Source organism: Globicephala melas, chromosome 2 (assembly GCF_963455315.2).
Source record: "Globicephala melas chromosome 2, mGloMel1.2, whole genome shotgun sequence".
Lineage (NCBI taxonomy): Eukaryota > Metazoa > Chordata > Mammalia > Artiodactyla > Delphinidae > Globicephala > Globicephala melas.
In genome coordinates this window covers 32662231-32675201 of record NC_083315.2, presented here as the reverse complement: position 1 = coordinate 32675201, position 12971 = coordinate 32662231, and the positions used below count along the sequence as shown (strand labels likewise).

The 12971-nt window shown below is 40.2% G+C and overlaps 1 protein-coding gene across 1 annotated transcript; it reads left to right on the top strand.

Annotated features, from left to right (window-relative positions):
• Positions 1 to 874: 874 nt before the first annotated feature.
• BCL2A1 (BCL2 related protein A1) lies at positions 875 to 9593 on the top strand. The gene is made up of 2 exons (XM_030878450.3): positions 875 to 1294; positions 9307 to 9593. The coding sequence occupies exons 1-2, from the start codon at positions 875 to 877 to the stop codon at positions 9412 to 9414; spliced, it is 528 nt and encodes a 175-aa protein (XP_030734310.1). The 3' UTR covers positions 9415 to 9593.
• Positions 9594 to 12971: the final 3378 nt, after the last annotated feature.

The following is a 12971-nucleotide window of genomic DNA, read 5'->3' as shown; positions in this document are numbered from 1 at the left end:
CCTTTTGGCTATTTTAAGTGATGCTGCTGTGAACATTCGTGTGTAAGGATTTGTGTGAGTCCCTGTTTTCAGTTCTTTTGGGCATATACTTATAAGTGGAATTTCTGGGTCATAAGGTAATTCTACATTTACTTTCTTTCTTTTTTTTCTTTTTGGCCACGCTGCACAGCATGTGGGATCTTAGTTCCCCAGCCAGGGGTGGAACCCGTGCCCCCAGCAGTGGAAGCGGAATCTTAACCACTCGAGTGCCAGGAAAGTCCCTATAGTATTTAACTTCTTGAGGAACTGCTAAACTTTTCACAGGGGTTGCACTGTTTTACAATCCTGCTAGCAGTGTATAAGGGTTCTAATTTCTCCACATCCTTGAATTTAAAACTTTAAATACTGCATTAGGGCTTCCCTGGTGGCGCAGTGGTGGAGAGTCCGCCTGCCGATGCAGGGGACACGGGTTCGTGCCCCCGTCCGGGAAGATCCCACATGCCGCGGAGCGGCTGGGCCCGTGAGCCATGGCCGCTGAGACTGCGCGTCCGGAGCCTGTGCTCCGCAGTGGGAGAGGCCACAACAGTGAGAGGCCCGCGTACCCCCCCCAAAAAAAACCAACCAAAAATACCTGCATTAATCACTTACAGGATGAGGAAGTGGCCTCTCTTTGAAACATTTTCTTCTTTCACATGTTAAACTTTCTCTTTCACACAGAGCCTACGTATGAAAGTGACAAGGAGGAAGGATACTATCAAGTGATGCAAACAGAAATTCCACCAGCCTCCAGATACCATGTGTCATATTACGCGAAGCTGCGTGAGTTTGTGCTTCAGACTGCCTTGGTCACTTCCAGGTGAACAAGCTCAAGACTTTGCTCTCCAGCAGGAAGAAGATGACCGACAGCGAGTTTGGCTATATTCACATGCTGGCCCAGGACTACCTGAAGTACGTCTTGCAGATACCGCAACCTGGATCTGGTCCAAGCAAAACATCCAGGGTGTTACAAGACGTTGCTTTCTCAGTCCAAAACGAAGTTGAAAAGAATTTGAAACCATGCTTGGACAATATTGATGTTGTGTCCATAGACACCGCCAGAACAATATTCAACCAAGTGATGGAAAGGGAATTTGAAGATGGCATCGTTAACTGGGGAAGGATTGTGACCATATTTGCATTTGAAGGCATTCTCATCAAGAAACTTCTAGGAAGGCGAATTGCCCCAGATGTGGACACTTACAAGGAGATTTCTTACTTTGTTGCAGAGTTCATAACCAAAAACACAGGAGAATGGATAAGGCAGAATGGAGGCTGGGTATGTGTGATGGAAATATTCTTCGTTGTTCTTTACTTTGAAATAGGAATTGACAGTTTCCTTGCTGATTAAAAAAAAAAAAAACTACGTAAGGATTATATTTTCCTTGGGTAGTTTGTTTTAAAAGTTTTAAAATTTTAAAATAAAATTTCTAGCTCATTTCCAATGAATCTTAAAACTTTATAGTTGGAAAACTCTTGTGGTTTCAGTTTTTATTCCTAACCATGTAAATTGCAGGAGTGAGTTTTGGGGATTAATAAAAGATGCACCTCCCTAATGCATCTTTAGAGTCAGAGTCTAGTCTGAGACTTAGCTCTTGTTAGCGTTGTCATGACAATGTAGAATTAGTACAGAAAGAGTTGGTATTAGATGCTGTTATATTTAGATATTATGTTACAAAAGACAGGTGTAAATTTTTGCAAGTTCATTGCTTACAAATTGATTCTTTTTTCAGTTTTCTAATATGACAAATTCTGGCTGGTAAAGCTTGGTGACTAAAAAAAAAATAATGTACTGCACCACCAGCAAGAAACTATTCAAGAATCTCCAAATAAAAATTCACTTTATTATCAGTGTCTCAAAAAGCTAAGATCGTGCAGGGAGCCTATATTACAACTCATATTGATAAGGGGCCTTTCCCAGCTGGACCTATATGCTTTTCTTTATATCCCAATACACTGAATACTTATTTTTTACAGCACTTATGTCCTCTCTTCAACACAAACCCTGGCCTCCCCTCTTCCCAGAGCTATCCACTGGTATCAATTCTTTTACATGCAAAACATGCCTGTTGAACATATCCATAGAAAATATACTCAGCACTTCTTTGTAAAAACAATTGTTATAAATTACTAAATACTATGTAACAATACTAATATAATACTAAATAATTTATAGTATTTATAAATTATTTGTATAAATAGTACATGGTATTCTTTTTTTTTTCATCCAAGGGCACTTTATTTTTTAAAATTTATTTATTTTTATTTATTTTTGGCTGTGTTAGGTCTCTGTTGCTGTGTGCAGGCTTTCTCTAGTTGGGGTGAGCGGGGGCTACTCTTCGTTGTGGTGTGTGGGCTTCTCATTGCAGTGGCTTCTCTTGTTGCAGAGCACGGGCTCTAGGCGCATGGGCTTCACTAGTTGTGGCACAGGGGTTCAGTAGTTGTGGCTCGCGGGCTCTAGAGCGCAGGCTCAGTAGCTGTGGTGCATGGGCTTAGTTGTTCCACGTTAATAAGTATTTAAAAGAGTACTACAGGGACTTCCCTGGCCGTCCAAGGTTAATGAAGACAACGAGCTTCCACTGCAGGGGGCTCAGTCGCAGCATATTCAAAAAAAAAAAAAAAAAGTACTACATACATATACGCTGTTGTATGTAAATACTGTTGAATGGTTATTTCTAGCTGATGGATATTTATTTAGTTCCAGAGCTATCACAAACAATACTTCATTGAATATCTTTAATCATGTCTTCCCTTGTGTGTGTGTTTTTCTAGGATGGATATTGGGACATAGAATTGCTAGGTCATGGTGTAAACACTTTTTAAAATTTACTAGATTCTTGTCCTCCAAAGTGGTTCTACCAAGTCATGCTCCCGTCACAGCTTGTTCAAATATCCCACACTTCCTCCCTTCCCGGCTGACTAACATTAGGTTATAGTAGTCTGTCATAGTTTCCCTATTCCGCTGGCTTAAAAATATATACCTAATTTATCTTGTTTTAATTCTTGTTTCCTTGATTACTAGTGAGGTTAAACATCTTTTCATATTGAGCGTCTTTACATATGTTTATTGACCATTTGTAATTCTTATTCAGAGAACTGCCTATTTATATCCTTTGCTGTTTTCCTATTATTTTGTCTTTTTCTCACTGATTCGTAGGAATTCTTGGAATATTCTGGACACAAATTATTTTTATATATGTGGTAGATATCTTCTAATTTGTTGTCTTTTAAAACTATAGATGTCTTCGGTGCTTATGTCTTAAACGTTGATGAAATCTTTTACTTGATGTTTTTTGCATTTTGTTGAGGTCTTTCTGCATAACGTTAGGGCTTACTGCAGCCACTCCCCTTTCTCCATCACCTTTTCTTCCTGGAACTCAGCCTGACTTGGGGCTAGACAAAGCATGTGAGATATTTGGTCGTGTTTTTTTCTGGTTGCTGTGGAAAGCTATACTGAAGGACGGGTGGAAATTTCAGCTATTACGCTGTGTAGGTTTCAAGTGAAGGCAGAAGTTTGTTAGCACGGAGGCCCACGTATGAGCATACTAGTTTACAAGCTCTGCATGAGTTTGCACTGTGTTTGGAACACCCAGAAAATGAATAAACGTTACTGAAAATTTTAACTTCTTAATAAATTTTGTAAGCTCCTGGAACTCATAATTGGTGGAGGGTGTGGAATTGTCTCTGAGAAAGTCTAGAAGTGTACTCATCTTTTGGGGGTGGTACAGGTGTAAGTGTGAGTGAGTATGGCAGGATATAAACACACATGTGCCCCCCACACACACATCAGCCTTCACCAAGTCCTTATGTAGGTTTTAAGCTCTTGACTTTTCCACTTGAACAGCTTAGACAGAATAGAAATGCCCTTTAAGATGTCATTTCAAAGCAACCTCAATAGTCCTTTCCCAGCTCATAGGAGACACTGAATCTGTTCAAGACGGGCAGTGCTTTTTTGAATCAGTACAGACCAGCATGGCAAACCAGTATCTTCTTTGTATACTGATGTGGACAAATCTGCTCGAATGAATGAACCTACTCTTGACTGACTTACTTCCAGGGAAAGGGTACAATCCCATGCCTGTGCTAGTGGAGTCAGGTGGCCCATAGGAAGAGAGGAAGATGAGGAGGCATTTTACAACGTCATCAAGAAGCAAGCACCAATGTCTGACTTTCTACCATCCTGGAAAACTCTCCAAAAAAATCACTGATCTCTTGTCCTGTCCACAGTCATTCATATGTGCTTGTCATTGGCTCCAGATTAAAGATGCATGCCTATAATGAGAGATGAGAGGGGCATTTCACCTACACCTAGAGAGTACCCATATTTAATTAAATTTTAAGTGTGCCCAGAGATTTTATGAAAACTTTTGGATCAAGAATGTGGTAGGTGAGGACAGCAGAGATAATAAGAGCACCAACTCTGAATCAGACGGACCTGAGTTCATTTCATGCTTACTACCTGTGTGACGTAAACAAGTTATTTAACTTCCCTAAACCTCATGTGTAAAATGGGGACACTATTGCCGTCTATCTCCCAGGACTGGTGTAAGGATTAAATCAATTCATATTATATATAAAGCACCCAGAACACAGTTTCTACAAATAAGAACTCAATACAAGCTTAGAGCTATTGTTATTATTAGTAGTAGTATTGCCTAACTTCCCTGAATAGATTTAATCTCCAGAAATTATATCATCAACTATAGTTAGATATTAGCCACCATCTAAAACAGATGCCCTAAAGGTTAAAAAATAAGACCAGTGTATCAAAAATGGGGTCATAATCTCATAAATTAGATTATTTATGACATTGAGTTACTTTCCTTCCTTTCTTCCTCCCCTTTTTCCTTCCCTCCCTCCCTTTCTCCCTTCTTTTCTTTCTTTCCTTTTTTCTTTGCTGCTTCTCATCTCGCTTTCTATTCCTCTTCCACATTTACCGTTATTTCCTCCTGTCCCTCTGCCAATTTGACGTGCTGAAAACGAATAGGCTCTCATAGATCTCACAGGAAAGCTAGTGCTATTTGTTTTTTATCAGTCTTTGGCATTCATGAGGAAAGGCTGGTTCTTAAAAACCATTAGAATGTACCTGGGATGAAATTCATCTCACCCCTTGGGATTGCCTTTCCTTTGCAGCTAGGTGGCTTTCTTACTTTTGCCCTCTTCAGTTAAGCATTCTCCTGTGCCTGTGCTGGTTGAGTGGAAAGGACACTCAGCCCTCAGCTCCACACGGGAGGAATCATGTCTACCTAATGCACCACCGAATACTGCATGCTTGGCCCAGGGCCTATGGTATAGAAGGTAGCCAACAAATATTTGTTGATGGAGTGATTGAATGAACTAGCATAGAAACTGAGATTTGAACTCTGGTTTTCCCATTCACTAGAAGTGTGATCTTGAGTGAGTTTCAGAAGTAACTTGAAACTCAGATTCCTAATGTAATAAATATAATAAATATTATTATGTTATATGTAATATATAATGAAGACAGTAATACGTACCTTAGAAGGGAAGTTAAAAGATTAAAGGACATTTCTGTAAGAGTGCTTTGTAAACTGTCAGATATTAATACAACTATGAAGGTTATATGGGAAATTCCAGAAAGTTTAAATATGTAATTCTTAAAACTACTCTAATACCAAAAGAAAGCCCCTTTTGAAAGTAGGGATGTACAGTCAGAATTGGTGCTTTCCAAGTGACCAGTATATTAAAGTCTGAGTCATAAGAGTTAGGCAAAGTAGGTTGTATTTTTTTATGATCGTCTTGCTTTAAATAATGGTCTGGTGAAGGCAAATAAAAGGACACACAGGCATGTAGACGACTGACTAAGTATTCAATCCGGCAAAGGCATCTCCAAAAGGCGTAAAGATCTAGCAGCAATGAAATACAATCTCAAGAATTCGTACATATCCTTTGATTAAATAGATTTGGGGGCCAGATTCGTCTTGTATTTCTTTTGAATTTTAACTTGAGATTTAAAAATCATTTAATGAAAACTAAGGTGAAACATAGTTCAAGTCTTCCTGTGGGTCCTTCAGGAAACCTAAGTTCAGCTCTCTAACTTTGAGAGTCACCCGTGACCCCTTTCCCTCATACCCTCTGTCCAACTCATCAGCAAATTCTGTTGGGGGCACCTTTGAAATACTGCATATCCAGTGCCTCCAGGCAACTTTCCTCTCTCACTTGACTATGTCAAGAGCCTCCTATCAGTGTCCCTACTTCCATGCTTGCCCTGCGATGGTCTGTTCTCCACATAGCAGTCAGAGTGATTTTTTAAACAACTTGCCTCACTTATTCCATGTTAACACTTTCAGTGTCTACAGAATATCCCTCCAGTTTTAGGCATCATAATTTACTTAAGCCACGCCCAACTGTTAGACATTTGGGTTGGTTTCTGTTTTCCCTTCTTAGAAATAATGCTTCAATACTGAACATGAAGATGGTTTCCCCCCCACATTTTAGAAGACCACCTCATGATCACTTTCTAACACCAGAATGATTGGTTCATATATGAGTATAATTATACTACTTATACATATTGGAATACATATTGCTTTCAGAAGGTTTGTATCAATGGGACAATGTCACAACTTTACCAGCATTGGGCGGAACCATTAGATATAATTTTGAGGGTTTAATAGGCTTAAGATAACAAGGTCAATTTAATAGGTCTAAAAAACAATACCATATATTAAAATGTGAATTTATTTAACTGCTAGTAATGTGGAATTTTTTCCCATATACTTTTTTAAAGACAATTCTATTTTTTTATATAGCAGGTTCTTATTAGTTATCTATTTTATACATATTAGTGTATATATGGCAATCCCAACCTCCCAATTCATCCCACCCCCTCTTCCCCCCATATACTTGTTAATGATATATATTTCTCTTTTTAACAGCCTTTGCCTTTTTTTTTTTTTTTTTTTTGGTACGCGGGCCTCTCACCGCTGTGGCCTCTCCCGCCGCGGAGCACAGGCTCCGGACGCGCAGGCCCAGCGGCCACGGCCCACGGGCCCAGCCGCTCCGCAGCATGCGGGACCCTCCCGGACCGGGGCACGAACCCGCGTCCCCTGCAACGGCAGGCGGACCCCCAACCACCGTGCCACCAGGGAAGCCCAGCCTTTGCCTTTTTTAACTATTAAGGGCTTGATGATTTTTCTCTTACATTTCAACGAACTCTTTCATGGCAAATGTAAATAGTCTCCTGGTCTGTTGTTCTTTAGTTTCTTATCGTTTTAAAAAAACTTTCATCTTCATATTGCTGAATTTGTCAGTTTTTTCCTTTGTTCACGCTTTAATATTTATTCATTTATTTATTTATTTTGGCTGCGCCCGGTCTTAGTTGTCGCATGCGGGTTTCTTAGTTGTGACATGCATGCGGGATCTAGTTCCCCGACCAGGGATCGAACCCGGGCCCCCTGCATTGGGAGCACGGAGTCTTACCACTGGACCACCAGGGAAGTCCCTCCTTTGTTCATGCTTTAGTTTAGAACTTTAATATATATGAGGATGACATATTATCTGCCTAATTGTAATAGATGGTGATCACTGTAACAATAATAAAAATCATTTTAGAGTGCCCCATTAACACGGGGTTTGTGAAAATTCTAGGAAGGCGAGCACTGAAGTGCATGCACACCTAGAATGTACGGGAAATGTGTGAGTGTGTAAGGGCAGGGGACAGAGGAAGAAGAGAAGGGGCAGTCTGTCTCCTCTGTTAGCAGGTGACAGCATGCATCTCCCAGCATGACTCCACCCTTCACACAGAGGGTTAGTGGACGCTGGCTTTCTTGCTCCGTCTTTTCAATGGAAAATCCACCTGACTGGTGTTTATCTGCGCTGCCAGTGATGCTCAAAAAGACAATTCCAAGGCACTACAGAGTTCTCTGTCAAAGAAATCTGCTTGGTTTACATTTTGATGTTAGTCACACTAGACTGTGAACTACTTGAAGGCATTTGTAACCCCCAGAAATGGAACTTGCTGGAGGTAGAGCAAATGTTTACGGGACGAACATTAAAAAAAAATTATTTTAACTATTTTCTAATCTTCTTGGTGGTGGTTTGAAAATTTACGGAGTGAAAAGAACGGTGTCTGCATCCCAGTAGAGGTCCAAGCACTAAGAAGTCAGGTAACCTTATGTAACTTATTTTTTTCTGGACCTCAGTTTCCTCATTTGTGAAAATAAGAGAGGGCATTAGGCCGGGTGATCTCATAGGTACTTTTCAGTGAGGATGCTCTATAAGAATAGATTATAAATTAATTACATACAGTGTCCGGTTTATACTCTTATTTTAAAAAAAAAACATGTCTAATCAAAGAGAATGAACTGTAATGGAAACCACAATGTTCTCACAGGCTCAGAGGCACTGATTTAATCTCGCTTTCCTGTTGAGTCCTTATGTCTCTCAGCACAATGGGGTTTACAAATATAAATGCATATTTCAATACCAGACATTTGAAAGAAAAAGAGGGAAAAAAAAGATAGATTTTCTGTCCTCTAGAGCTATGCCATCCAATAGAGCAGCCACTTGTCACTTGTGACCCTTGAACAGTTGCAGTGTGGCTGGTCTGAATTAAGAGATGCCCTGAGTACAAACACACATTGGGTTTTAAAGATTCAGTACAAAAAAAAGTAAAATATCTTGTTTCCATATTGATTACATATTGAAATCATAACAGTTTATTTATTTACTCATTCATTCATTCATTTATTTTTGGCTGTGAGGCAGGCATGCGGGATCCTAGTTTGGCAAGCAGGGATCGAACCCACGCCCCCTGCAGTGGAAGTGCAGAGTCTTAATCACTAGACCGCTAGGGAACTCCCCAAATCACAACATTTTAGATGAACTAAATATATTTGAAAAATTAATTTTGCCTCTTTTTACTTTTAAAAATGTGGCTACTGGGAATTCCCTGGTGACCCAGTGGTTAGGACTCTGCGCTTTTTGGGAATTCCCTGGTGACCCAGTGGTTAGGACTCTGCGCTTTCACTGCAGAAGGTGTGGGTTCAATCCCTGGTTGGGGAACTAAGATCCCGCAAAAAAAAAAAAAAATGTGGCTACTAAAAAAAATTACATAGGAAGCTCGCACTATATTTTTATTGGACAGCGCTGCTCTAGAGCAGTCTGGAATGGGAGATAGAGAATGATAATAGGATGAATAGAATAAAACTGGTGAAAGTACAGAGAAGATTGACTACCTGCATTATTTAAATGAAAGTTTCTTTGCTTTTCATTCCAGCAAACTTAGTCTCCACTAATTGTTAAAATGTTAAATTTGTTCTCTCATAGGAAAATGGCTTTGTAAAGAAGTTTGAACCCAAATCTGGCTGGCTGACTTTTCTGGAAGTTACAGGAAAGATCTGTGAAATATTATGTCTCCTGAAGCAGTACTATTGACCAAAAAGGACACTCCATATTGTGAAATCTGCCTAATTTTCTTGAATCGTACAAGAAGCACTTGCCAACACTTACTTCTACTTCTAAACAAATAACTTTGATGATATAACTTGACATTCCAGAGTTATGGGAATTTTGTCCCCATTTTAATGAATAAATTGTATGTATTTGTTTCTATACGTAATTTGTGTCCTGCCTGCGGGTCCAACAAAAGGGTAAAGCTCAATACAGGGTACAGGGATTGAATTAAGAGAATGATGACCAGGAAGGTGATGTCTTTGGCAGATTTTCTTAAGGGTGTGTCCATTACCCAAAAATCATTTTCGGTGTCACCAGTCTAGACTGATGATGGGTGAGGCCTGCTTCCCATGCACCTCTGGGCTCCAAGCTTTCTGGAGTCCCCAGTGCCCCTAGATGCTTACGTAGGGTTTTCCACCAATGCCCTCTCTGCCACACTTTAGAGTTGCCGTGTAAAGTTGACGAATATGGCAACCAGACATGGAGGAGACTCCGGGATAGTCTGAACAAAGACAGGTAAACGATTCAACATTGGGCCACTGTTAAACTCTCTATTTAAAAATTTCACAAAGTAGAAAATTATGTCATTTATTAGCCCCTGTGTTCCGATTTTTAGGTCAGCAAATCTGGTTGCGATATGGGAGCACGGTACCTTGTTCTCGACTTTCCCACTCTTCCTTTTCCTCCCTCAATACAATATCTGCCCCACTGGGGCTTGCTTTTCCTTTCCTAGGAAGTTGTTGATTGATCCAATAAAGAAACCAGAGCCTTCCCTCCCCAGCAACCCCCTTCAGGCTATGGGCATTTTCACAGGGGCTTTCAGTTAATTCATGCTTTACCTCTCATAGTGATTATTAACGGTGGGGATTAGGACTTTGGGGCAAGCTAGCATGGAAATATTTTTGACAAAAGTAGCTTTGGTTACTTATCAAATCACATCTGAGAGGCAACTACCTAGGCCACCTGGGATTGTGTCTGCAGGAGGCAGGGAGCATTTTCTTCTTCCTCCTTCAGCCAAGTGCCTCCCCTCCCCCTTCTGAAATATGTTACGTTTTAATTCATTTTTGCATTAATCAGAGGTAAGTGGTGGGAATGAATAGTCATGAACGGACATAAACAGGAAGCATGTGTAAGGGTACTGCTACCTGGAATACACTTGCACAAGAAACCACAAACCCTGGCTTTTACACTGCCATGATCTATTTAACAAAGTGACACTGGGATATCACTGACCATTTCTGGCTTGGTTGGTGACCTGGTCTTTCAAAGTGCAGCTCACTGTGTGTTCTGTTTAGCACTTTGCTTAAAAGAAAAAAGACTTTTATGAACCTCAACTCCTACCTCAAGCCAAACACAAAAATGAAAGTGAAAACAGATCACAGACCTAAATGTTAACTATAAAACTCCAAGAGGAAAACACAGGAGAAAATCTTCACAACCTTGGAGTAGGCAAAGATTTCTTAGCTACAACACAAAAAACCTGAACCAGAAAAGAAAAAAATGGTAATTTAGAAATCACCAAAATTTTGAAATTCTTTTAAAAAGACACAGTTAAGCACTCAAAGAGAGGGTATGTGAATTATATTTCAATAAAGCTGTTTAAAAAAAAATCTCAAAGCAAGCCATGGAATGAGAGATAATATACGTCACATTATTATCTGACAAAGGACTTGTATCCAGAATAAATATAATACTCGTACAATTAGATAACAACAAGACCATCAACCTAATTTAAAAATTGGCAAAAGGGCTTCCCTGGTGGCGCAGTGGTTGAGAGTCCACCTGCCGATGCAGGGGACACGGGTTCGTGCCCCGGTCCGGGAAGATCCCACATGCCGCGGAGCGGCTGGGCCCGTGAGCCATGGCCGCTGAGCCTGCGCGTCCAGAGCCTGTGCTCCGCAACGGGAGAGGCCACAACAGTGAGAGGCCCGCGTACCGCAAAAAAAAAATCGGCAAAAAATTGGAACACACTTCACACACAAAAGTAGATGGTCAACAGACATGGAAAAGATGCTGGACACCATTAATCATGAGGGAGATGCAAATTAAAACCACAATGAGACCACTGCACATCCTCCAGGATGGCTAAAATAAAAAAGACGAATAATACCACCCTTGAGGAAGATGTGGAATAACTGGAACTCTCATCCACCACTGGTGATAATGGTAAACTGTACAACTGCTTTGGAAAACAGATCGGCAACTTCTCATATAGTTAAACACATACTTGCTGTAGGTCCCAGCAACTCCACTCTTAGGTATTTATTCAAAAGAAATAAAAACATAGGGACTTCCCTGGTGGAGCAGTGGTTAAGAAGCCACCTGCCAATGCAGGGGACATGGGTTTGAGCCTTGGTTCAGGAAGATCCCACATGCCATGGAGCAACTAAGCCCATGCGCCACAACTACTAAGCCTGCGCTCCTGAGCCCGCGAGCCACAACTACTGAAGCCCGTGCGCCTAGAGCCTGTGCTCTGCAACAAGAGAAGCCACTGCAATGAGAAGCTAGCGCACTGCAACGAAGAGTAGCCCCTGTTCACTGCAATTAAAGTAAGCCCGCATGCAGCAATGAAGACCCAACACAGCCAAAAATAAATAAATAAATAAACTTATTTTTTAAAAAATCACTTCCTTACTCTATGGCCCTACAATTTGTTCCAGGCCCATCTTGTTCCTGCCTCAACTCTAGAATCAAGAAGCCCTGGTTGTTTATCAGAGAATATTTAGAAATCAAGATCTGGATGCTAGATTTCATTGTTACTGCAGTGTCACTGCTTCTGGCCCTCTCCCAAACAGAGCTAGGAAATATATGTGTGCTTTTAACATACATATCTCTATTTATTTCTGTATCTATCCATTTGTTTATATATTTAAAATCATGGGTTCATACTGACACTTCGTTTTTTTTTTGGAGTATAGTTGATTTACAATGTTGTGTTAGTTTCAATACTGACACTTCTAATTATCCAGCACCACAGGGTTCATTCCCGAATTCCCTCTTTCTTTATGTGTAACTTGTTTTTCCAACAAGGAGAAACCTGACTCATTATCCATAATATCTTTCCTTATTTGTTCAATTCTAGAATAAAGTCGCTTCACAATTGTTAATATACACCCCTGTGAAAAATAAACGTACTAACTAGAGTGCAATATTTGTATAAAGTTATTTTTGTCTTTGGCCTTACAGTATACAGTCAAAATACTGTTTTCCAAACTTACTTAACTTAGTTTTTTTTCTTCTCCACCCAGTTGTTGTGGTTATGCTAATCACTGACAATACAGTTCAGTTTGTTCATCCCTGCTTGTATTCTATTTTGGCTTCTCTCCACACCCTTCTTGTATGTATAACATTATAAGGGTTCCCATTTCCCCACACCCTTGTCAACATTTATCTCTTGTTTTTTTGACTATAGCCACCCTAGTAAGAAGTGGTATCTCTCTGTGGTTTTGATTTGGATTTCTCTAATGACTAATGGTGATCTTTTTAAGTGCTTATTGGTCATTTGGATATCCGATGTGGAGAAATGTCTATTCAAGTCC

Excerpts from the sequence above, each read along its gene's own strand:
- BCL2A1 (XM_030878450.3), top strand. The coding sequence starts at position 875 with ATGACCGACAGCGAGTTTGGCTATATTCACATGCTGGCCCAGGACTAC. Across the intron at positions 1,295-9,306 it reads TAAGGCAGAATGGAGGCTGG|GAAAATGGCTTTGTAAAGAA; the intron begins GTATGTGTGATG and ends GTTCTCTCATAG.